General features: G+C 44.7%; 1 protein-coding gene across 3 annotated transcripts in view; it reads left to right on the top strand.

Moving 5' to 3' along the window:
- SLC9A6 (solute carrier family 9 member A6) overlaps window positions 1–23,607 on the top strand; it is a 52,806-nt gene that overhangs the window by 14,645 nt on the left and 14,554 nt on the right. For all 3 annotated transcript variants that reach the window (XM_029930160.1, XM_029930159.1, XM_029930161.1), the window contains 8 exons: window positions 2,054–2,159; window positions 6,574–6,715; window positions 8,344–8,449; window positions 8,741–8,829; window positions 11,630–11,743; window positions 16,995–17,106; window positions 18,016–18,169; window positions 23,478–23,508. In XM_029930160.1, coding sequence (XP_029786020.1) covers window positions 2,054–2,159; window positions 6,574–6,715; window positions 8,344–8,449; window positions 8,741–8,829; window positions 11,630–11,743; window positions 16,995–17,106; window positions 18,016–18,169; window positions 23,478–23,508 — 854 coding nt within the window. The remainder of the gene's footprint in view (window positions 1–2,053; window positions 2,160–6,573; window positions 6,716–8,343; window positions 8,450–8,740; window positions 8,830–11,629; window positions 11,744–16,994; window positions 17,107–18,015; window positions 18,170–23,477; window positions 23,509–23,607) is intronic.

The raw sequence follows: 23,607 nt of genomic DNA on the forward strand, positions 1-23,607 counted from the left end.
CCAGTGCTCTTCCTTGCAAGTGCCCTCCTCCATGACCATCCCCCCTTCCCCTTCCCCCCTCCCTCCTCAGCCCTCAGTTTGTTCTCAGCATTCAAAGGTCTCTCATGATTTGCTTCCCTCCCTCTCCCCAACTCTTTTCCCCCGCTTTCCCCTTCCCATGGTCCCCTGTTAGGTTTCTCCTGTTAGACCTCTGAGTGACAACATATGGTGTCTGTCCTTCTACGCCTGACTTACTTTGCTTAGCATGACTCCCTCCAGGTTCATCCACTTTGCTACCAATGGCTAGATTTCATTTTTTCTCATTGCCATGTATGCCATTGTATATATAAACCATATCTTCTTGATCCATTCATGCATTGAGGGACATTTAGGCTCTCTCCATGATTTGGCTATTGTGCCACTATGAACATTGGGGTACATGTGTTCCTGTGCATCAGCACTTCTGTATCCCTTGGGTAAATCCCCAGCAGTGCTATTGCTGGGTCATAGGGTAGTTCTATTGATAGTTTTTTGAGGAACCTCCACACTGTTTTCCAGAGCGGCTGCACCAGTTTACATTCCCACCAACAGTGCAGGAGGGTGCCCGTCTCTCCACACCCTCGCCAGCATCTATAGTCTCTTGATTCGTTCATTTTAGCCACTCTGACTGGTGTGAGGTGGTATCTCAGTGTGGTTTTGATATGTATTTCCCTGATGCTGAGTGACGCCGAGCATCGTTTCATTTTTAAAACTGAAAATCAAATTGTTCCCTTAAAGACAATGAAGGCTGCCACCGTACTGTTCAGAGCTGCTCCCATTATCAGTATGTACATAGGATGGGTTTTGCAAGGAGCCGGTCTCATCTCTGTTTTCTGTGTCCCTTTGCTTAGAAGCAAGGTCCTCGACTGCACTGTCTGAGAAATCTAAGTCAATTGGACTAGTTACGTTACTTCAACCTTCTGGTTTTGTTTTCGTTACAAAATATTGCCTGAATGGCTCTAGCAAAACTGTTTTGCTTGTATTAAATTGGACAGTTACATCTCTTCTGAGTTATATAGGCATTTGCCCCTATAATAATGCTGTTATTTTCTAATTGTTTACTTGTTAGAAGGGTGAGCCGTACATCCCCTTTGCGAAATTGTTCAGCTGGGCTTTTGCCCTCCTTTTCTCTTCCTCTCAGTAAGCTTTTGTAGCCATATATTCCAGACAAAATGCTTTGCAGTAGAAACTACATCCTTTAAAATGCCAGTTTCCTGTTTTATTGGTTGGCATTTGAAAGGGCTCTCCTATCTCTGGTTATAATATTCTTTCATGTCTGCTTGGGTTTGTGTAGGGAGCGAGCTGTGTGTGACTCAGCAATCATAGTTATAATGCAGCTTCGGTCTCATCTGGTTTTCTAAGAAGTCTCATAGAATTGTTGCCTGGAAGAAGGATTTTGTTTTTTTATCTTCTCAAGCTCTAATAGTCTGATCATTGGCTTCTTATTAAATTAAATATAGAATCTATAATTCTGGTCATAAATTTCATCTCCACCAATACCAAACTCATGCTTTCATTTCCTATTGTCTTTGCTAAACCAGTGTGCTTGAAATTTGCAAGTCAAATAGAAATGAGTTGTAAGTCTCCAAAGAAGAAAGGAAATTTGCAGGAAGAGCTGCTTTTCATAATACCCTTCTTCACCAAAGATTCATGATTGCCTGGTCTGTAAGAAATTCTGTGTATATTCTTTACGGAAAAGAAATACACAAGACAAGAATATAAGCATTTGCATGACACATGTAGGCCAACTCAGTCCTCCAAGTTAATTTCAGCTGTTTGTCACATAAAGGAAATGTTGCAGGTACACAATTAGGGGAAAGAGAAGTATCGCCAGGATCTTACCTGCTCTTTAATATGGTAAGCTAATATTTATGGGGACTGGATCCTAAGCAGAAGAGATCAATTTCTAAGTAACCATGGTAATCATGTATGGAGGGGACTGTGTTATATTTGTAGAATCTAAATATTCCTCCGATTCTTTCTCCTTGCTAGTTTGTAGAATCTGAATATTCCTCCGATTCTTTCTCCTTGCTAGTGACTGTCCTCGCCATATTCCACGAGCTTCAAGTGGATGTTGAGCTCTACGCACTTCTCTTCGGGGAGAGTGTCCTCAATGATGCTGTCGCCATAGTGCTGTCTTCGTAAGTGTTTGTTTCCTTCTTATGTCCTGTATACTCAGTGTTAGCGTGCTAGGAGCCACACGTTCCTTAGTGAAAGGAGTGCGTTAAGAATGCAGACATTTGAAAGAATGAAGCTTTTTTTCCTTCCTCTTAAAGAAATGCATACTTACAGACAACATGGAAAATTCGAGGAAGAAAAAGGAAGAAAAAATGATATGTCCTCCTCACACCTAAAGACCATTACTGTAAAGATGCGAGGACATTGCCTTGTATTCTTGTTGTCTATTCATGCGATTTTTACATGGTTGTGATTATGGTGTGTGTATAATTTTTTAACATACTCTGAACATTTATCTTTTAATTAAATTATATTTTTGGAACAGATAACATATATACATGGTTCAGAAATCAAAACTGTTTGGAGAGGAGACCTAGAAAAGTCACGTTCTTACTCCTGTTCTCATCCGCCTGTCCCCCAGCCGCTGATATGTAACCTCTTTTATTAATTTCTTGTGTGACTTCCTATGTCTTTATACAGATGCAAACACACATATGAATAAATATTCTTACTTGCCTCTTTATTCTTATTTAAAAGCATGATAAATACATTCCATACCTAGCTTTCTCTCGTGCACTGTATCCTGGGATCTTTCCATGTCAATACGGAAGGTTTCCTCAATCTAGGTACTGTACCGTGAACTGTATTGTAGTTTCTTTAATCAGTCTCCTATTGCTGGAAACTTAAGAGTTTTCAATCCTTTGCTATCCCAGGCAATGCTACAGTGATTAACCTTGAACGCATCTGTTTTATACATACTGAGGTATATTAGTAGGATAATTTTCCAGAAGTGAGATTAACGTGTTAAAGGGTCAATACGTTTGTAATTTTGTTAGACATTGCTAAATCGCCTGTCAAAGAGATTATGCCATTTGGCACTTGAACCACTGAATTATGGGAGTGCCTGTTTCCTCATAGCTTCACCCACAGAATATTTGTCAAACTTTTGGCCAATTTGGTGATTGAGCAATCCCTCGTTGCCGTTCCGTTTGTATTCCTCTCATTTAACATAAGCATTGCCGAAACATTTGTCAATTTTAGAAGTGTCAGATAATACACTTTTTAAAGACAGTTACTGAAAGGAGCAATATTTTCATCTACTTAACAGGAATTACTATGTATGTTATTAGAAGGTGTTTGCAGGTGAAGGAGTCTGAACCTCTGAGGAATTCAGTCCTGCCAACCCGCTCCTGCTAAGCAACTCTCTAGCCCTGTATGGTTGCCTTTATTCCATACCGTCTAGTGGCTGCAGGCCAGGGCTGTTGCTCAGGATCCCCTAATCCACGGGACGGCATTCGCCACCCGACAGATAATTCTCTGGCCCCAAATATCAACAGTGCTGGGACCGAGAGACCCTGGCATTCTAACTAAGGTCCCTTGTACATTGCTGTTAACCATTGAAATTAGTACCACCTCCTCTTTTGTATACTATCTTTTGTCCTGATTTATGATAATAAAATTAATACATGTTTGTAACAAAAATTTCAAAAGTATTTAACTTAGAAAGGAGAAAATTACTGAAACTTCAGCTCTCAGAAATAACCACTGTTAAAGTTTTCATCCAGACTTCTCCTTTAGGATAGTTACATTCATATACGTTTATTACTAATTTTAAGCAAAAAAAAGGCATAGTCTTAAGCATATTCTTCTGTAACTCATTTTTCTCATTTGGACACTTTACTATATTAATAACTCCTATTATCCTATCGTATGGATACACCACAAATTTACCTCTCCTGTCCCCTATTGATTAATGTGTGGTGTTTTCTACTGTTGTATTATTGTGAATGGCACTGCAGTGAACATATTCATGTATAAATCTCTATGAATCATTGTGAGTACTTCTGTAGGATATTTTTTAGAGGTAAAATTTCTGGGCGGCTCAGTTATTTAAGCATCAGACTCCTGATTTTGGCTCAGGTCATGGTCTCGCGGTTCATGAGTTCAAGCCCTGCATTGGGGTCTGCGCTGACAGTGTGGAGCCTGCTTGGGATTTTCTCTCTCTTCCTCTCTATCTGCCCCTCCCTGCTCAGGATAAAGGAATAAACTTAAAAAAAATTTTTTTAAGCAATATTTCTAAGCCAATGGATATGATCAGTAAAACATTGAGAGAGCAGTCCTATTTCCCTCTGAAAACAGATCTACTTGAAAGTTGCACAACATGTAAAAGGAGCCATAGGTATAGTAATACCCAGTTTCCAGGAACATAACACAAGAGAATAGCCCAAAATTTGTAAAAAGTGCAAATATGCTTTCACATTTTTGTTTAGAATAGCAAAAATATTAGAAGCAACTTTTAAATATCTAACAGTGGGGAAATGGTTGAACAAATTGTTAAACCCATCTGGCCCATCTTTGAAGTCTTAAAAATCATGGTTAGAGAGACTAATAATTTATGTCATCAGATGAAGAAGCAAAATTAAAAACCATATATTCTCTATAATTAAACTAAACATCAAGTAGCACACGTGTAACAAGAAGAGGGGAAGGAAATGAAAGCAAATAGGACAGCTCTGTCAGGGCAGGAGAATGAAGGAATGATTTCCCTCCTACATCATACATGGCATTACTTTGACGATACAAAAGTGTTTTTTTTTTAAAGTATTTACAGGGGTGCCTTGGTGGCTCAGTTGATTGAATGTCCGACTTTGGCTCAGATCATGGTCTCACAGTTCATGGGTTCGAGCCCCATGTCAGGCTCCGTGCTGACAGCTCAGAACTTGGAGCCTACTTCAGATTCTGCGTCTCCCTCTCTCTCTGCCCCTCCCCTGCTCACATTCTCACTTGCACTCTCTCTCTTTCACACGTGCTCTCTCTGTCTCTCCGTCTCTCAAAAACGAATAAACATTAAAAAAAATTTTAAAGTATTTATAAAAATATTGCTGCCTCAAGATAAAATAGTATTTGCGGAAAAGATGAGCTAAGATGTCAGTTCAGAGGCCAGGATTAGATAAGAAAACATAAGCCTCTCGTCTGTTCTCAGTCCACCATGCTTTCATGTGTTCTTGTACATTTTAGTGATTAAAGAACAATATAATAATTAGTGTGAGTCTTGAATTTACATGAGCAAATCCACGGAAAACAGTCATAGGAGGCATGGCATAGATATTTTGTTCCAGCCACATTTTGAAAACTGTCACCAAGGAGAAAGAAGGTTGTAGGAGCAAGATCCTTTCTTTTCTCCAGCCAGCTGTTCCATTTTCCTGTTACTGTGTGGTCAAATCTCATTTATGGTGGTGAGGCCCTTTATGTGTAGGTCAGATAGTATGACATTAGAGGCCATTTCTTATTTAGTAAAATAATTTTTTAACTTAACTGGGGATGAAAAGAACTTGGTGTACATGGTGTGGCAAGCCCACTTTTCAGCCTTGAACCTTAAAAAAACATTGCAGTAACCCTAGGGAGAATTCATTATATTCCTAGGAATGTGTTTTTGTCTCCTTTTCCGTGACACGACTTCTATAATATCTTTGAGTCTAGACTTTTTATAAAAACACCGGGACCTCAATTAACTGAAATGAGAACTGATTTAGTAATGGCAGGCACTCTCACCAGACTCCTGCTGGCAGCAGTGATTTTCTCAGCCATTTCTATTTCCTGGGGCAGCTCTTGTAAAAAGAAGCATTTTTAGACCAGGTTTGGACTGTAAGTTCAGGATGGAGAGTGTCTCCTGTAATTTCTAGTCTTGGCCTCTTGCAGAGTGACTTTTCTTTCAGAAGTCTGAGGGGGAGACCCAGCTGGGCAAGCTAAAAGTACTGTCAAGTGGATTCCAGTTCCTTGGATGGACTTTCAGGCCCATTTTCCCATAAAGGTCCATTTTAGTAAGTGAATGGATGTTAGGCATTGGGCCCATTCTGGTATTCTAAAAGTCGACAAGGAGAACAAAATGTGACCTGGTTGAGTATTGAGCAGTATCGAGCAGTATTGTTTATATTATATTCTTATCCCTCTGCTGGAAATAAGTGGAGTTTTTCATTAGTTCGTTCACATGAGTGTGTTAGGGCTTGTAGGCACTCAGTGCTAGTAAACAGAGTCGTAGAAGACCAGTGCTGCACAGGACGTTGTCGCTGCGGAAAAGGCTAGGTACAGCTTCACAGAGAGACCCTTAAAATGTTCTGTCTCCTGAAATGGTCCTTTATGTAAAAGCGGAGTTTTCTTGCTAGTTGGACCCACCCTAGGGTGTTTTGGTAACCGTTTGTCCTTGTTTTGGCAATTGGAAAATAAAGTTTTTGTCCTCTTCCCCTTCAACCCCCGCCCTGATCCCAATTTCATCTTTCAAGCTCTACGACACCAGGTGATGTGTTTATTTTATTATTGTTTTAGATCGTTTTTAAAGTAAAAGCTGCTTCTAGAAGCCAAAACCTCTCTCTTTTGTAGCTCAATAGTGGCATACCAGCCAGCCGGAGACAACAGCCACACCTTTGATGTCACAGCCATGTTCAAGTCTATTGGGATCTTCCTTGGGATCTTCAGTGGATCTTTCGCAATGGGTGCCGCTACTGGCGTGGTGACAGCCTTAATATCCTTTTATTAATTTTCCCTGTTAACCCAACAAAGTGGTTAATACTGTATTCCACGGTCTCCTAACGCCATAATTGTCCTTGTGTTATAACCATTAGGCTTATAACCTTCGATTACTTGGCTTGAAAACATTAGGCAATCAGTCATTCTTAATGACAAATAAGTGAAGGAATTTCATTGTTTTGCATTCGGTTCCGTGCCCTCAAACCTTCACTACAAAAGTCTAACGAGAGACAGTGAGCCCTCCAGGGTTGTAGACTAAGTGGATGTAAAGGTAAGTATATCTGACAGAGCCTCTGGGTATTCCACACGGCTCTTCCTCTTCGTTCGCTCCTTGTTGAATAGGACAGACAGAAGAGTGGGACCACGATGCCAGTTGAACAAAAGAGGCTTCCTGGGTTTGGACAGATGAGAGTTCATCTGAGCTCTTAACCAGTTTTAACCTTCTGTTCTGGAGGCTTTGGCACTGCCACCAGTCTGCTATTGTAGATGTTGGGCAAGTCACTCTTAGGTTCATTCAAAAAACACTTCCCGATTGCCTCCTGCTTGCCAGATGCTACACTCTGGGCATCAAAGATGGGCAAGACATGCGTGGTCTCTGCCTTCTTGGCACTTCTGTGTAGGAGCCCCGACATTCAGCCTGTGGGCCCTCAGCGGCATAGGAGGGTGGCAGGTAGGGCCAGCAGGGATGGTGAGTGGGACTAGATGACCTCTACAGAGCTTCCAGTTCTAGAACTAGATCATTTTTATATAAAACAAATACTCATGGGGGCGCCTGGCTGGCTCAGAGCATGTGACTCTTGATCTCAGGGTTGTGAGTTCAAGCCCCACATTGGGTGTAGAGATTACTTAAAATCTTTAAAAAAAAAAGAAACTTTTTCAAGGATCTGTAAGTTTGCCCTACTTCAGCTTTGCGCTGGAAGAGACTTGTCTTATTGCTTTTTACAGTGAATGAGGCACGAAAAGACAGTAAGATGTTCTGAAGGAGGAGGCAGGATGATTGTTATCAATGCCCGTTAACAGTCTCCTTGAGGGTAGGGAGTGGATCTTGTTAGTAATCTTCTTGTGGTGTACACTTGTTGAAGGAACGTAGACTCCAGTCCGAGATTTGTCACAGGTCTACACAGGCCCTTCTCCCATTGACCAACATACTTTTCAGATTAGTGTATGTGGGTGCCGTGCCTCAGTTTCTTCATCGCGGATGACTCTGCATCACAGAGGTGCTAGGGGATGAAAGGAACGTGAAATCTCATGGAAACGCCATATTCTTCGTGCGTGTAAATCGCCATAATTACGGAAGCTGTCTCGATGTGGGTTGCAGATTAATAATCAGTTGTATGTCTGCTCTGTCACTCCCGTCTCTGCCTGTCCTTTATGATGTGGTTGCCAGCAAGGCATGTGATACCCATAAAACAACTGGATTGAAAACACTGTGTGGCCTCCTCTCAGACACAAAGACTGCGATGCTCATTTTAAGAGTTCCTTCACTTTGGTGCCTCCTTATTCCATGACTTTTGTGTTGGACCGGAAAACCCTCCTTGCACAGTTGCCTTGCTTCGCCTTTTATTTTCTCTCTAGTCGCACTTCTGTATCACGAGATCTCATTACCAACCTTGACAGCCTTACGTGACAAAGTTCACCAAGTTACGGGAGTTCCAGTTGTTGGAGACGGGCTTGTTCTTCCTGATGTCCTGGAGTACTTTCCTCTTGGCCGAGGCGTGGGGCTTCACAGGTAGGGTCCTCGCCCCTTGCCACTCCTTAGGAAGGTTTACTTTACCAGTCATTTTTTTTTTCTACCTGTGGGCGGAGCTTCTGGCATTCGAACAGACTTGTTAGGGTTGGGATGTATGCGGTTACTTTACAGTATAAAAGATTTTTCACGGACGTGGCTCCTCTTAACAAAGTAAGTGACCACTGGAAATGTGAACTCTGAGATGACGATCGTCTGTAACGTCAAAGCCTCACTCTGAAAGTCGGGAATTCTCCTTTGATGTGAACTTGGAACTTGTTGTTGTCTTTATAGGTGTGGTTGCAGTGTTGTTTTGTGGCATCACACAGGCCCATTATACGTACAACAATCTGTCCACAGAGTCTCAGCATAGAACTAAACAGGTAAGAGAAACTTTACAATTTGTGAATAAACTTTTCCTCCTTGCAGCAAAACAGAAGTCTCTCTCCCTCTTTTTTTTTTTAATTGAAAAATCATCTTTAGTCAGTTCCAAACAAAGTCTACTCATTTCAGCTTCTCTTGCTTCGACTCTAGAAATGGATGAGCTCTTAGAGTGGAGATAGTTCAGCAGAATAGCGAGGGGCCGTCATGATCATGTCTCCAGTGATCAGTTAGCTCCCTTGCCCCGTTTTCCTAAGAGGAACATTCTGGACGTTCATTCCGGTCTGACTAGAAGTACCGCTGGGCGGTAGGAATGAGATTCATTTCTGATCTGACTGGATCTGCTGCCGGGTGACAGGAGATCGACTTCCGTTCGGGCGCCGTGCGGCTGCTGTGCTCCCAGCGCCGTCAGCTCCACTGGGGTTGGGTTGCCTACGGCTCCGAAGGATCAGTTGTGCGGGGTATTTGAAGGGAACCCTAAAGGAAATTGGCGCAGCATTTTCTAGTCTCACGAAGCATATGGAACAAGTGGATGAACAATATGTAATGTCTGGGGTAGAAACCAACACATAGCTGGTCCTGATCATATTGAGAAATCGAAGGTTTCTGTTTTTGCCAAATGATTAGAATGCAGGGAGATTACCCTAGAAAGGATCCTGACAAAGCAGGAGCAAATGTCCTCATTCTTCTTTCTTCTGGAGCCACAAATGTAGTATATGAACCTGTGCTTGTTTTCTAACTCCTCAAAAGAGATTAGACTTTTCGTCCCCAAGCGTATACGTTGGGGCTACAGATCCCTTTTTACAAATTCAGTCACTGCAGTAAGTGTAGGGAGGAAAATCATCATGGAGTGTCCTGCGGTTTTCTAGGCAATGGGGTGGGGAGTGCAGAGACGACAAAGCAGGAGTTTCCAGTCTTGTTGGTGATACGAAGCTTGTACAAGAGTAAAAAAACCAGAATCCCAGACTACTAGAACTTCCAGATTGTGTGTTTCAGATGGTACGTCATACGAGAGGTCAGAGAAGTGGAGAAGTGGTTTGCGGCCTGAAGAGGCTAGACAACAATCCTAGGAGAAACGGTACACCTAGAAAGATAGGAAAGGTTCAGAAAAGCATAGAAAAACCACAAGCATAAGGAAAAAAGCCACAGGGGCAACCATGCCAGTAAAGGCGGGAACAAAAAGTAGGTAACGTTAGTGAATGGAAGGCACAGGGGTTGCCGTCAACGGCCAGACCTGCCGGTAAGATCTCTGAGCTGAGGACAATGTTGGTATTTCTCAGTGGTTGGAAACAGATCAAAAGAAGAACAATATTTTGTGACACATGACAGTGAAATGAAATGCCGAGTTCAGTGACCACTAGTGGTTTTATTGGCACACTGCCACACACCCTTTTTTTTTTTTTTGGTAGTCTGTGGCTGCTTTTGTGCTGCGGTGGCAAAATTTAGTGCCTGTGACAGGGACCGTGTGGCCTGCAAAGCCTCAGATATTTACTTTCTCTTCGGCCCTTCCCAGGAAATGTTTGCCCACCCTTGGTGTTGTGGATTAAGCAGAGAATCTGTGTTGTTCCAAATCCTGGCTCCAGTACTTGCTGGCTCTGTGTCCGGGGGCAAGTTACATAACTTCTCTGTGCTTCAGTGTTACTATCTTTGAAGTGAGGATAGTCATAGTACCCACCTCGTGGAGTTGTGAGATTTAAGCGCGATAATGCTTGTAGAAGTTCCGCGCATAGTACCAGGCACATAGTAAAAACTGTTTTAGCTATTGAACTAAAAAAGTTTAGCTTTATAATTAAGCAAGTAAGTAACCAATAGTAATAGTATATCAAGTCACTTAAAGGAAATGAAATATATACTTACTTCCATTTTTAATTCCCATTTTTCAAGAATGAGGCAACCCCAGGTTAGAAAGGTTAACTTGCCCAAAGCTACACAGCCAGCAAGCGGGAAAAGCAGGATTTAAGCCAAGGCATTTTGACCCCTGGGCCCATAGTGTTACTTAACCACTACCTTGTTTAGTGGGCCAGCGGGCTCATGTTCAAGAGTGGTGGTAGATAATCGGGATAGACCAATGGATGCTGGATTACAGAGGGCCTGGACTTCATTCGTTCGGCAAATCTTGAATCGCTACCGTGTCAGTAACACTTGGCAGGCAGTGGGGTGAACGGGTGGGGATGGGCAGGCAGCCGGGGCGGGGACAGAGCACACGCTATAGCGTGCAAGCCCCTACTCCCTGAATGGGGGCCAAGACCCACATAAAAAGTGAAATCACAGGAGGCGGTGAGGCAAGAGGTGTCACGAAGCATTTAACGCCAAGAGAAAAGAGTTTGAAGTAGATCTTGGAGCCTAAAAGAGGGAGGTTTCTTCAAACTGGCATAGTGAGAGAGACCCCCTGGTGAGGGGGCAGGAAGGGGGTGGCAGGGGTACAGGTAGGGGCTCTTTACAGCAGTAGGGGCAGGCGATGATGAAAGCCAGGAAGCCAGACTAACGCAGTGGCGGGGACCGCAGGGCACCTCCCCAGAGGAGGCTTGACAATGTTTGGGGGAGGAAGAGGGGAGTGACCGAACATGGGGATTGGACAAAGGAAGCCGATGGAGGGATGTGTGGAGGCAACATTTCTGGCTCTTTCTGTGGGACCAGAAATGTCCTCTCTATGTTCGCTCCCCCCTGAGGCACATATTTTGGGGATGAAGATGAGCTTTACATGGGCGAAGTGTCTGCTTCATTATCTTAGTGATACTTCATGTTTTCAAATGACATAATGCGATGCATTTACTGGACTAACCTTTTAAAATTTCGTTTCAGTTGTTTGAGCTTCTCAATTTCTTGGCGGAGAATTTCATCTTCTCCTACATGGGACTGACACTGTTCACCTTCCAGAACCATGTCTTTAACCCGACATTTGTAGTAGGCGCATTTGTATCCTTTATTATGTGCTCTGTTTTGAAAACTTCTTTTCACTTGAGGTTCACACTTGTTTTCTGGAGGGGCGGTTGATAAGAATACATTTAAATGTATGAAATTTTCCTCTGAGTAAGACAAATAATGCTTTCAACTCTTTCTGCTACTCTGTTGTATTCCATTCTCTTCTCATTCTTGTTGAGTGCACTGATGACCCAGGCCAAAATGACAGAAGAGAGTCTCCACCCAACCCTCCAGCAGTCCCCTGGAATAAAACTGTCCTCTGTCACTGCAGGGGAGAAGGGAAGAGCGGGCCCTGGGGAAGAGTTAGCCGTCTGCTCCATGAGGCAGTAGTTGCAGGATGGCGAGAGGCTGAAGGAGACTGCTTGCTTCTGTCTCTGTCTTTAAAAAGCAGTCGAATCGGAAAAGCCGAGCACATGAAGGCGAGTGCCGGCCTTGGGACAGAGCAGGAGAAAACGGAATGTAACCCACGTGGAGAGGGGCTGGCCTCCAGAGGGAGGAGGCACAGCCCCACCACCGTCCCAGGAGAGGACAGGGCGTGTGAAGAGGCCGGTGCATGTGCAAGGTGGCACTCCTGGCTGCTGGCTTCTATTTTTACTCTAGCGTAGGAGGTGAGAGCACCTGCGGAGGACGTGGGAGCAGGGGCCCGTCTCGGTTTTCTGTTGTATAACAAATTAGCCTAGAACTTGGCAGCTTCAAACAACAAGCGTGTATTACCTCACACGGTTTCTGGGGGTCAGGAATCCGGGAGCAGCCCAGCTGGGTTCTGGCACAGAGATCTCTTGTGAGGTTACTGTCTCGCTCTGGGCTGGCGCTGCACTCTCTGGACTTGACTGAGGTGGAAGATCCTCCCCAGGCTCGCTCGCTTGCGGGTCATCGGCAGCCATCTTAGAGGCTGTTGTCCACAGGTCATAGGAGTTTTGAGGAGGTTTGGAAATAGTTGTAGAGAGCGAGCGAGGGAGGGAGTGAGAGTTGAGCACAGAAATACAGTAGGATTGCTGAGCAGTATTAAGGACCCTTTCGGGTTTGAGGAATAGATTCTAAGAGTAGAACCTGCCTGCCCTGTTGTACTAGTTTGTCCAGGAGCATCTGTCCTGGGAGCATGAGGAGCGAGATGGGTCCTTCCAGATTTGGGGTTTAGTCCAGTGACTGCAGGGAAATCCTAGAGAGGGGCAGATGAGCGCAGGATACATGGAAGAATGTTATTTTTTAAATTTCTTCTTTTAAAGTTTATTTATTTTGAGAGAGAGAGAGAGAGAGAGAGCGAGCATGAGTGGGGGAGAGGCAGAAAGAGAGAGGGAGAGAGAGAATCCCAAGCAGATTCCGTGCTGTCAGCATGGGCCCAACAAGGGGCTCGATCTCACAAACTGTGAGATCATGACCTGAGCCAAAAATCAAGAGTCGGACACTGAACCAACTGAGCCACCAGGCGCCCCGGGGAAGCAAGTTAATAAGATGTGGCTGAGGACGGAAGTAAAGAAGGGAGAAGGCTGGACTGGTTGTTTGAGGGAGGAGTTGAGGACTCTGGATGAGAGGCCCCAGGGAGGCGGGGAAACCGTCCAAGCAGGATAGCTGAACGTGAAACCTGGACGCAGAGAGTGTGATTAGAGAGGGGGTTGTTTGAATTACTGGTTTCCGAAAGAAATAGTTTGAAAAACTGCTTCAGAATGAAGTTTCTGCCAAAGGGATGGCCAGAAATATTTTTAAAAATAAAACTCTTTGAGTACCATTTCTATGAGAAAGTGAGGCATTACTCAAATGCCATTCTGTAGTGTTTCCGTTTTCTGGGAGTGAACTTCAGGTGAGAAAGAGAAAACCCTGTTAGTAAGAGAAGAACCCTAGTTGGAGGACTCCCTGGAGATCAGTAGCCTCATATCCTGCTAGTCTTTGAGAATTTTTTGAGCAGTCAGGTGGCTTGATCCATGGTACTTATCCAGGAAGAGGCTAAATATTCTCCACAGGTCTCTGCGTCTGCCAGGAATTCAGGTTCCTCAATACAAAAGCCGACCGTGAAAATGGACTTTTACCAGAAGACAGTTGTCCCCTTGCTGGCTCTATTAGTCAGGATGGAGGTTTGGTTTTATGTGACAGTGACCCAGGTGAACCCAGGTTTAAGCAAGGTAGAAGTTGTCTTTCTTTCTCGTGTAAAAGTCTGACCTGGTGTGGCAGCTCTGCTTCTCGAAGTCGTTAGGGACCCGAGTAGCCTTCCCACAGCCATCCTTAGGGAACTGCCCTTTTTTGTAGGGGCCACGGCGGCTCAGCCCTGTGTCTGCCGATTCTTGTTAAGTACGTGACCCAGAATAGGTACACGTCACTTCCACTTAACAGCTGTTGAGTTATCCCTATGTGCAGGAGAGGCTGGGAATTACATTCTTTATCTAGATGCCTGTGTGCACAGATGACAGTTGGGGGTGGAGGTCAGGAGCATCTCCTAGAGAGGAAGGGAAGGGTAGGTATTGGGGATATAACTCGCTGTCACTACCATGGTGCCCCACATGTTTTGTTATTTTTTCAAGGAATCACTTTTTTTAAGTTTATTTATTTATTTTTGAGAGATACAGAGACCACACAAGTGAGGGAGAAGCAGATAGGAGAGAGAATCCCAAGCAGGCTCAACCTCACGAAACCAGGAGACCATGGCCTAAGCCCAAACCAAGAGTCAGATGCTTAACCGACTGAGCCACCCAGGCTCCCCATGGAATCACTATTTTTAATAGCCTTTGTATTCTAGAGTAGTTTTGGATTTTCAGAAAAATCGTGAAGACAATGCAGAGAGCTCTCCCAGGCCCCACGCCCAGCTTCCCCCATTACTAACATCTCACGTTAGCATGGTACGCTTGTCATGATCCATGAACTAAGATTGACAGGTCCATCACTTGAAGCTCATACTTTATTCAGATTCTCAGAATTCTTCCCTAATGGCCTTTTTTTAGTCTAAAATTCCATCCGCGATGCCACCTTTCATTCAGTTGTCATGCCTCCATAAGTTCTGGTCGACTGCGACAGTTTTGCAAACTTGTTTTTGATGACCCTTGATAGTTTTGAGGGGCTACTGGTCTAATGTTTTGCAGAATGTGTCCCGAACAGAATTTGTCTGCTGTCGTCCCCACGGTTAGACTAGCGTTACGCATTCTGTGGGAGGAAGACGCAGACGCAAGGTGCCATGCTCCTCACCCTGTATCGAGGCTGCGTACTTCCAGGCATGTCCAGAGATAGTGTTTGGCAGGTCGCTGCCCTGTAAAGCTACTCATTTGCCCCTTTTCTGTATCGTACCGCTTGGGAGGGAGTCACCCCATGCAGCCCACACGCAGGGAGCAGGGCGTTACATTCCGCCTCCTCGAGGACTTCTTTCCATGGGGTGTTGGTCTGTTGATCTGTTCTCCGTTCATTGTTTCACTGTCATTTCTATCAGTATGGACTCATGATGTTTACTTTATACTTTGGATTATGATAGATTACTACTTTTTACAATTTTGTTGCCCAGGCTATTCCAGCTTTGGCCACTTGGAAGGAACACTTCCAGTGGGTACTTTGTCCCTTTGACACACCGCCTTCATTATGTGTTTTGAAATTTTTTTACGTTTGTTTATTTGTTTTGAGAGAGAGCACAAGCAGGAGAGGGGCAGAGAGAGAGGGAGAGAGAGAATCCCAAGCAGGCTCTTCACCGTCAGCGCAGAGCATAGCGCAGGGCTCAAACCCACCAGCTGTGAGATAGTGACCTGAGCTAAAGCCAAGAGTCGGACGCTTAACCAGCTGAACCACCCAGGGGCCCCAAAGTGTTTTGTTTTTTAAGTAGGCTTCACACCCAGTGCAGAGCCCAAAGTAGGGCTTGAACTCACGACCCTGAGAGCAAGACCTGAGCTGAGATCAAGAGTCAGATGCTTAACCAACTGAGCCACTCAGGCAGTTTTTGAACACTTCCTTACTTTCTAGGGAAGATGCTTCATACTCATCTTGTATATTTTCTGCCCTAGCTTTGAGTCAGCCATTTTTCCAAGGATCCCTGGTTCCTTTTGTTGGGGAATGGTATTAGAAACCAGGATCCGGGCAGTAGTGTATTCAGTGCCATCGAGATGTCCTGGCTTCTAGGCACTCTTGGCTGATGCAGGCAGGAAATATGTACATATATGCTTGCTCCTATATGTACATATATCTATAAATATATATGGAATCATCTCTACGTCCACTAAGCTAAGCATGAGTCCATACTGATGTCTCCAACTGTAGTCCGTGATGACATGCATCATGATGGCCTCCTCTTCTTGATCTGTGAACTCTGATTCCAGCAGTGAGAAACCTGGCTCCCCCATGTCCACCATCCTGTTCACTTAATCGTTCCATCCCAGCACATGTAGGAGCATCAGAACTGGTACCCAGTACTCCCCAGGGAAACGACTTTAGCAACGGGCGTATGATGCTTATGTGCAGTTCCTCATGCCTTTAGTCTTACAGACTCCATCCACTTCCAGCGTTACTTAGGTCAGCACTGTTTACTCCACCTGGTTTGTTTTCTCTTGTCCCCCTGCTCCCCCTGCCTGGTTTTGTTTTTCCTCTTAAATGTTCCTTTATATTCCGTTTAGAAAATGGGGTGGAGACTGCATTATGACACCTGAAATAAAGAATGTAATTGCAAAGCCGGAGTCTCTACCGCAGCGAACTGGGCAAAAAGACACCAGGATTGGTTTCTAGTTAAAACCAGTCTCAATTCCCGTGAAGCCTTCCCTTTGAAGCAGGAACTTTGTGGTCGGAAGGGCGAGAGCTGCCCTCTTCTTTGTTCGGAGGATATGAGGGCAAGCTTCGTCACCATTGCTCTCCCTCCCGCCAACACTGACCGATAAGATGACTTAACCCAGTGTATTAATCATCTTACGGGTGTCCCAAGGAGGATTAGGTCTTAAACACATTTCTATTCATCTGATGAGTTTCCTATACATTAGAGCTGCCCTGTCCAATTTGGGAGCAATTCACCATATATAATTATTTAAGTTTAAGTTTGTTTCAGTGAAATAAAATTGAAATGTTAGTTCCTTGTCACACTAGCCACATTTCAGGCGCTCAGCATGTCGGACAGTGCAGATACAGAACATTAATGTTCGCCAGTGCAGAAAGTTCCATCAGACTGCTCTGTTAATGGAAGCAAAAGACGGTCAGAGACTGAGCTTCTGAAAACAGCCTTTCACCATCTTGAACGTGTCATCTAAATAATATTAATCGTCAAAAGAAATTCACCTTAACCTATTAATTTTAGGTTGCTATTTTCTTGGGAAGAGCTGCTAATATTTACCCCTTGTCCCTCTTACTTAATTTGGGTAGAAGAAGCAAGATCGGATCCAATTTTCAGCACATGATGATGTTTGCTGGTAAGTTGTAACTTTCCCTCTCTTAGCCCACTCCAAGAAACTACTCCCGGCACATATGCCAGCTTGATTTTAAATGGAAATGATGTGCTAGTAATATGAGACTCCCTTAAATGTGCAAGTTGCAACCTCCAATAGAAAATTCTTTTTATAGTGTCCCATTCCTGTCTGTGAGGATATTTTTTTGCTGGTTTCAAATTCCTAGTTCAGAAATGCAGCACACGGTGGTGGAGAAGATCAAGATTAATGTCTTTTCACACAGAAACCTGTTATGTGTTAATGGCAGTTGTATTCACAATTCCCCAAATCTGGAAGTAGCCCAGCAGGGGAACGAACGGGCAGACTGTAGGGTGTGCACGAGGCCGTGTACCTTAGCCCGAACACACGAAGCCGTTAGTAAGCGCAGCAACGTGGATGAACCCCCGAGGCATCGTGCTGAGTGAAGCAAGCCCGTCCCGAGAGGTGACTGTCTCAGAAAGGACAAAAGCATAGTGATGGAGAATAGCTCGTGGTTGGCAGGGGTTTGGCAAGGGGGACAGAGGAAGGGCTAAAACGATGTGGCCCCAAGGAATTCGGGGGTGCAGTGGGGGCGATGACACCACCTTGTATCTTGGTCGTGATAGTGGTCACACACTTGTGCGCACTGTCAAAACTCACAGGACTACATACCAAGAAAGAGTGGGTTTCCATGTATGTAAACCTAAAACTAAGACTGTGACTAGGATTAAGAGGTCAGCGCGTGTCAGTATCATCTACTAACTCTTCTTCATCTGTATCTGCTTTTGTGTGTCAACGTCACTCACGTATTTGTCCGCCTGCTTCTGAGTTCTCGGAACACGCCTTGTTTCGCTGAACTGACGAGGCTCGCGTCGGTAGCGGGTTGCTGAGGGAACCTCTCCCATTCCCTGACAGGCCTCCGCGGAGCAATGGCGTTCGCTCTGGCCATTCGAGACACCGCAACGTACGCCCGGCAGATGATGTTCAGCACCACCCTTCTGATTGTGTTTTTTACCGTGTGGGTATTTGGCGGTGGCACCACCGCCATGCTGTCGTGCTTGCATATAAGGTAGGTAGTGCCTGGGGACCTCATTTTAACTTTAAACCCAAATTCGGGGGGGGGGGTGTCTTTAAATAATGAGAAAATTTCAAGCTTTGACGAATGTATGCTGTATTTTTCCTCTAAAAAAGTATATAGCATAGGACAGAGAAAATGGGAAATGTGCAGAAGAAAGTTGAAAACCATTGTTCCCACATGTAGAGATTTCCTTCCAAGATCTCTTGCTGTGCATTATGTATATTTAAGGGGCAACACTACAGGTCTTCTTGTAAAGCGATTGATAAATGTGATCCAGCACGGACATTTACGTTAGTAAATATATTTACGTCATAACTTTATGGCTGAGTACATCATAAGTTATTTAAAGAAATCACTGTCTTTGGGCTTTTGCATTGTTTCTAGGGTTTTTGTATTACCATTAACTTGAGGACGTTGCTATTAGTATTACCATTAACAGTGTGAACATTCATAAATGTACACACCACTGTGTGCTTGTTTGATCATTTCCTTAGGATCCATTCCTAAGAGTGGAATTGCTTAATCAAAGGATATGCATATGTTTAAGGCAGATCAGAAATGTTTCTTCTTATCTGCAGCATATGAGACAGTCCAGCTGACCCCAACCCTCATTAGTCCTAGACCTTATCATTCTTTCCCAACTTTAGGATCACCATTCACTAGCCTGACAATCCGAAGCCAAGACTGTGAAGGGTTAGTGTTAAATGCACACTCGTTAATGTATTCATTTGGAAAGCTCCCTGTATCTCAAGAGTTCTGCATTGTTTCCATGGATACAGCACCCTGTGTTGCTAAAGCTTTTGTAGATTTTCGTTCTGCGTTTGGCTGAAACTTCTTAGACCTTCTCCTGAGCCTCTAGAATGTGTAGGGTTCATTAGAGAGAACGGTATTTCACACTTTATAAAATCTCTTCTCCATGCTTTTCATTCTGCCATGTATCGCTCTTAAACATTCTAAAGCCCAGCCAGCCCTAAATCACACTTTGAGTGTTATCATTGTCTTTATTTCTCTTTACTACTCAAACTCCTTTCTTCTGATTTCCGTTCTATCATTGTATATAATAGAAAATAATGTTCTTATGGTCCTGACTATGACTTCAGGGAAGTCCTGGCATTTATTGAGGACCTGCTATGTGCTGGGCGTTGTGCCAAGTACAGTTCACATACTTATCTAATCACAATACCCCCATTGTGCAAGTGAGGAAATAGGGGCTTTAAAAGTTTTTAAGTTGTTCAAGGTCATACGGAGAATTAAGTAGCAGACAGAGAGTAGCAGTCTCCCCTTTCTCATGGACTGTGCTGCATCGAGAAAGGAGGGTGTTAAACTTTGGAAGGATTAAACTCCTTTCTTAAGAACTTATAGGTGATGATTGTTCCTTAGTCGACTGAGAAGAACATAATTAAATATGAGAAAATTTATGAAAAACAATTCTGTCTAGTAGAGTCTGTTCTGTTTCCTGACTGTCCTTCACACAAAAATACCCATGCTTAGCCCCGCTCCCAAGGAAGACACCTCTTGTCATAGAGTTGAATCGATCTCACCAGCTTTGCAAGTGCTTTGGCCCATCTTGCCCGTCCAGTAGCAGAGTTTGGCATTTAATTATATGCATTGCCTTACAGTCTTGGGTTAGTTCTTATTGTGATTGTTTTGGGGATTTTTTGGCCTCTTTGCAAGCAGAGGCTGGATTTTAAGTCTCTTTTCCCTCGCCTAAAATTTGGTACAACTTTGAGGATGCTGAGGAAGCCCTTAACGTTTAAGGTGCGCGCAGACTTAGATTTGACTCTGGGTTCTTGCTCCTTCATTCACCAATTCTGTGATCTCAGGCAAGTTCTTCAGCCTTCACGAGCCTCCGATTCCTCATTTGTAAAATGGGTGTGAGAGTACGTGCCTCCTCCAGGCTGGTCGTGAGGATTCAGTGAGCTAATGGCTGTACGGCTCTTCACACAGCATTAGTCATTCATTCGATGAATACCAATCAATCCCAACCATGTACCAGGCACTGTTTTAGGTTCTGACTTACTGGTTCTCAAGTGGACTGTGGGAAGGCATTTGGCAACGTCCAGAAACATTTTTGATTGTCATGATCAGAGAGAGGAGGCTGCTCCTGGCATCTCGTGGGCCGAGGCCAAAGATGCCCCTAAACATCTGTAGTGCACAGAGCCATGCCCCACCACAGCCGTCCGGGTCAAAATATCAGTAATGCAAAGGTTAAAAGACCCTGCTCTGGAGGGAGAGGTATAGTGGTAACAATAAGACAGGGACAGTCCCTGGTCTCGTGGAGTCTTCCCTTTAGTGGGAGAAGACAGACAATAAGCTAGTCAACGAATAAATGAAGGAAACAGTGTAGATGATATTAGATGCTGTGATGACACACAGGAGTGTGATCGTGACTGGGCATAGAGTGAACTTTATACACAGAGGCAAGCCAAGGCCTCTTGAGTTCCATTTGAGCTCAGCCTACCTGACCAACAAGACACTGCAAGTTAAACAGTGAACAAGAAGAAGAGTGGTCCAGGAAGTGGGGAAAGCACGTGCAAAGGCCCTGAGGCAGGACAAACTTCGCCTGTTTAATGAACAGAAAGAAAGTTCACGTGGCTGGAAATAATGATTGAAGGGTAGGTAGGAAATGAGGTGGGCACCACCCTACAGGGGTAGGGGTTGGCAAATGTGTCCTGTAAAGGGCCAGATAGTAAATATTCTAGGCTTTGCAGGCCCTATCGTCTCTGTCTCCACTCCTCAGCTCTAGCATGAAAGCAGCCATAGACGATACGTAAATCAGTTGCGATGGCTGTGTTCTAACCAAACAGGAGGTGTGCCAGGTGTGACCTCTGGGCCGGAGTTTGGGAAGCCCTGCTCTCTGGTCTCATAGGATGTGATGAGGAGTTTGGATTTTAAAATCTGGTTGGAAATCTCCTAAGATTTTAAAGCAAGGGAGTGACATGATCTGCTTTATGGTGGGAAAGGATCACTCCAGCTGTTGTGCGGACAAAGGGTCCTCAGTGAGCTAGAGCCAGCCAGCCAGCTATCCCGACGGCCTTTCACGTGGCGTGTGACAGTCACATTTGGCTCGCTGTCATTTCCCGCACACGCTTGGCCCTCCTCTGTCTCCGAGCTTTGGCTCCTCTGTTTCCTCTGCCTGGAATTCTCCTTCACCCCCAGGAAATAGCACAGCTCAGACGCCTCCTCCCTTTGCCCTCTTCCGGCCAAGCCCCTCTTCTGGGTGCTTCCTGCGGGTATCTCTATGACGACGCTTCCTTCGGTCAGCCTCGTGATGACGGTGGTGCTGTGAGAGCCACTATTTAGTGAGGATGAAGTGACACATCAGACACCTTTAAAACCTTTAGATACATTATCTCATGTAATCCTTGCATCAACTCCAGGTGGCGGATAATATCGCCATTTTCCAGGTGATAAACTTGAGATTCGATGGGCTGCATAACCCGAGTTCCCACAGCTAGGAAGGCGCCAGGACCAGACCAGAGCCCAGCTCTGCTAGACTGCAGAGGCCCTGGGGATTGCGTTCTATTTGTTTCTGTGGCCCCCGCTCGTCTGTGACCTCCTTGAAGGCAGAGGCGGTGGCTCATTCGTGTCTATGCCCTGTGCCTAGCACAGTGCCTGGCACAGAGTAAATGCCCTAGAAATGTTTAGTACACTGTACTGGCTTCCAGTAACGTTCTGAGTGTTACAAATGTGCTATCTCCAAGACCACTAGATGTCACCTTATGTGCACAAATGTGTCCAGAGTTTAATATGGCTAAGAAGGTATTCAGCAGCTCTGGCCATTTAACACAGAAGAATCGAGCCTTTCTTTGAATTATGAATCTGTTCATGGCTGTCTGTTTTCAAGTACTTGACCATGATTCACTTGCCTTCTAGATGAGATCTTGCATCCTTTTCCTCCCCTCGGTGTGTTCGTATTCTGAGATGCTACTGCTATGGCTTCTCACTGCTCTTTTGTCTGTGCTGTCTATAGTAGTGACCTTAATGGATAAACATTTGAGCACCTATTGTGTATCAGGTACTGTGCTAGACTCTGGGGATATAGAGATGAATTGAGACATGGCCTTTACCCTCAAGGAGCTCACAGTCTATTTGGGGAGACTGACAGGTAAATAATTATACTCTACTGTGCTAAGTATTCTAATAGAGGAATCTAGAAAGTGCTATAGAAGCATAGAGGAAAGAATGATTCCATCTGCAGGGGTTCTAGAATGATTGGTTCGGAGTTAGAAAAAAAGAGTCGGGAAAACACGAAGGACCATATGTTTCAGATAGAGGAAGGGGCCTGAGCAAAGGCATGGAGGCTCAGGTGAGGACAGGGGTTGGGGAGAGAAGTAGGTGGGTATGGCTAATGTAGGGTATGTCGAAGAGAATGAGGGGAAGTGAGAGGGGAGAGGCAGGTCGGAGTGGCAGGGGTCGCTAGTTTGTAGAGAGTCTCCAGTGCCACCCAAAGGGCTTTAGACTTGTCCCTGTTGGTTGTACGCCACTCTTGGAGTCTTTTGCCAGGGGAGTGACCCAGTGAGTTCCATGCTTTAGACACCTAACTCTAGGGGACAGCCTGGCAGCTGGACAACCTTTCAGCCCAACTACCACAGACCTCGTGACTCAGAATGAGGCCTGAACCTGAGCAGTTGGGATGGAAAGGAGAGATGTGAGCAGCAGTTTAGAGAGAGAATGGACAGACTGGGTGGGCGCTGGTGTTTAGGGGAGAGAGGCGAGTCCAAGAGAGCTTCATAACGAAGCTGTTCCCTGGGTTACGGAAAGCAGGAATTCTAAGCAGATCAAAGATAATTATGAGGCACCGAGGGTAATATCTGTCCATCAGCCTATGAAGAAAACTGTAAGCGGGCCATCTCTTCAGTCATCATAACAGAACGTTGCCATGAGAGCTGAGAGGTCCGAAAACACGCAGCTCCCTCCTGGAACTGCATTGTGCCAGCCTTGTGTTCAGAACTGCCCAGTGGCTCCTTTTCAGCAAGTAGGGCAGCGCTGCTTTCCCCGACTCTGCTCCTAGTGCGCTTCCGTTCGGAGACGAGAATGTTATTTTCCTGCAACTGGTGAGTGGGACTGCAGGAAAGGCAATCATTAGGAGACCCTGCCTGCCTCAGGATCGAGGCTGTGGCTAAGGGAAGTGGAAGAAGCCAAAAATCCGCATCCACAACCAGAGATAAGCAAGCAGCTATTAACCATTCCTTCGCTTGCGTGGTAGGAAGAGTAAGCCGCCTGCCATTGTACGAATGTGAACTAGACCTTGTCTCGGCCTCAAAGATCTCATTTGCCTTTTGTGTTTCTTCTTTAGGGTTGGTGTCGATTCCGACCAGGAACACTTGGTAAATATGCATTTGTGTTGTCGCCAGTGTTTTTGTCGACAGTGCAGCCGTTTGGAAAGAAAATGGTCTACTGTAGACTTCATGCCACTGCTATTTAGA

The sequence above is a fragment of the Suricata suricatta genome, chromosome X (assembly GCF_006229205.1).
Source record: "Suricata suricatta isolate VVHF042 chromosome X, meerkat_22Aug2017_6uvM2_HiC, whole genome shotgun sequence".
NCBI classification, from domain to species: domain Eukaryota; kingdom Metazoa; phylum Chordata; class Mammalia; order Carnivora; family Herpestidae; genus Suricata; species Suricata suricatta.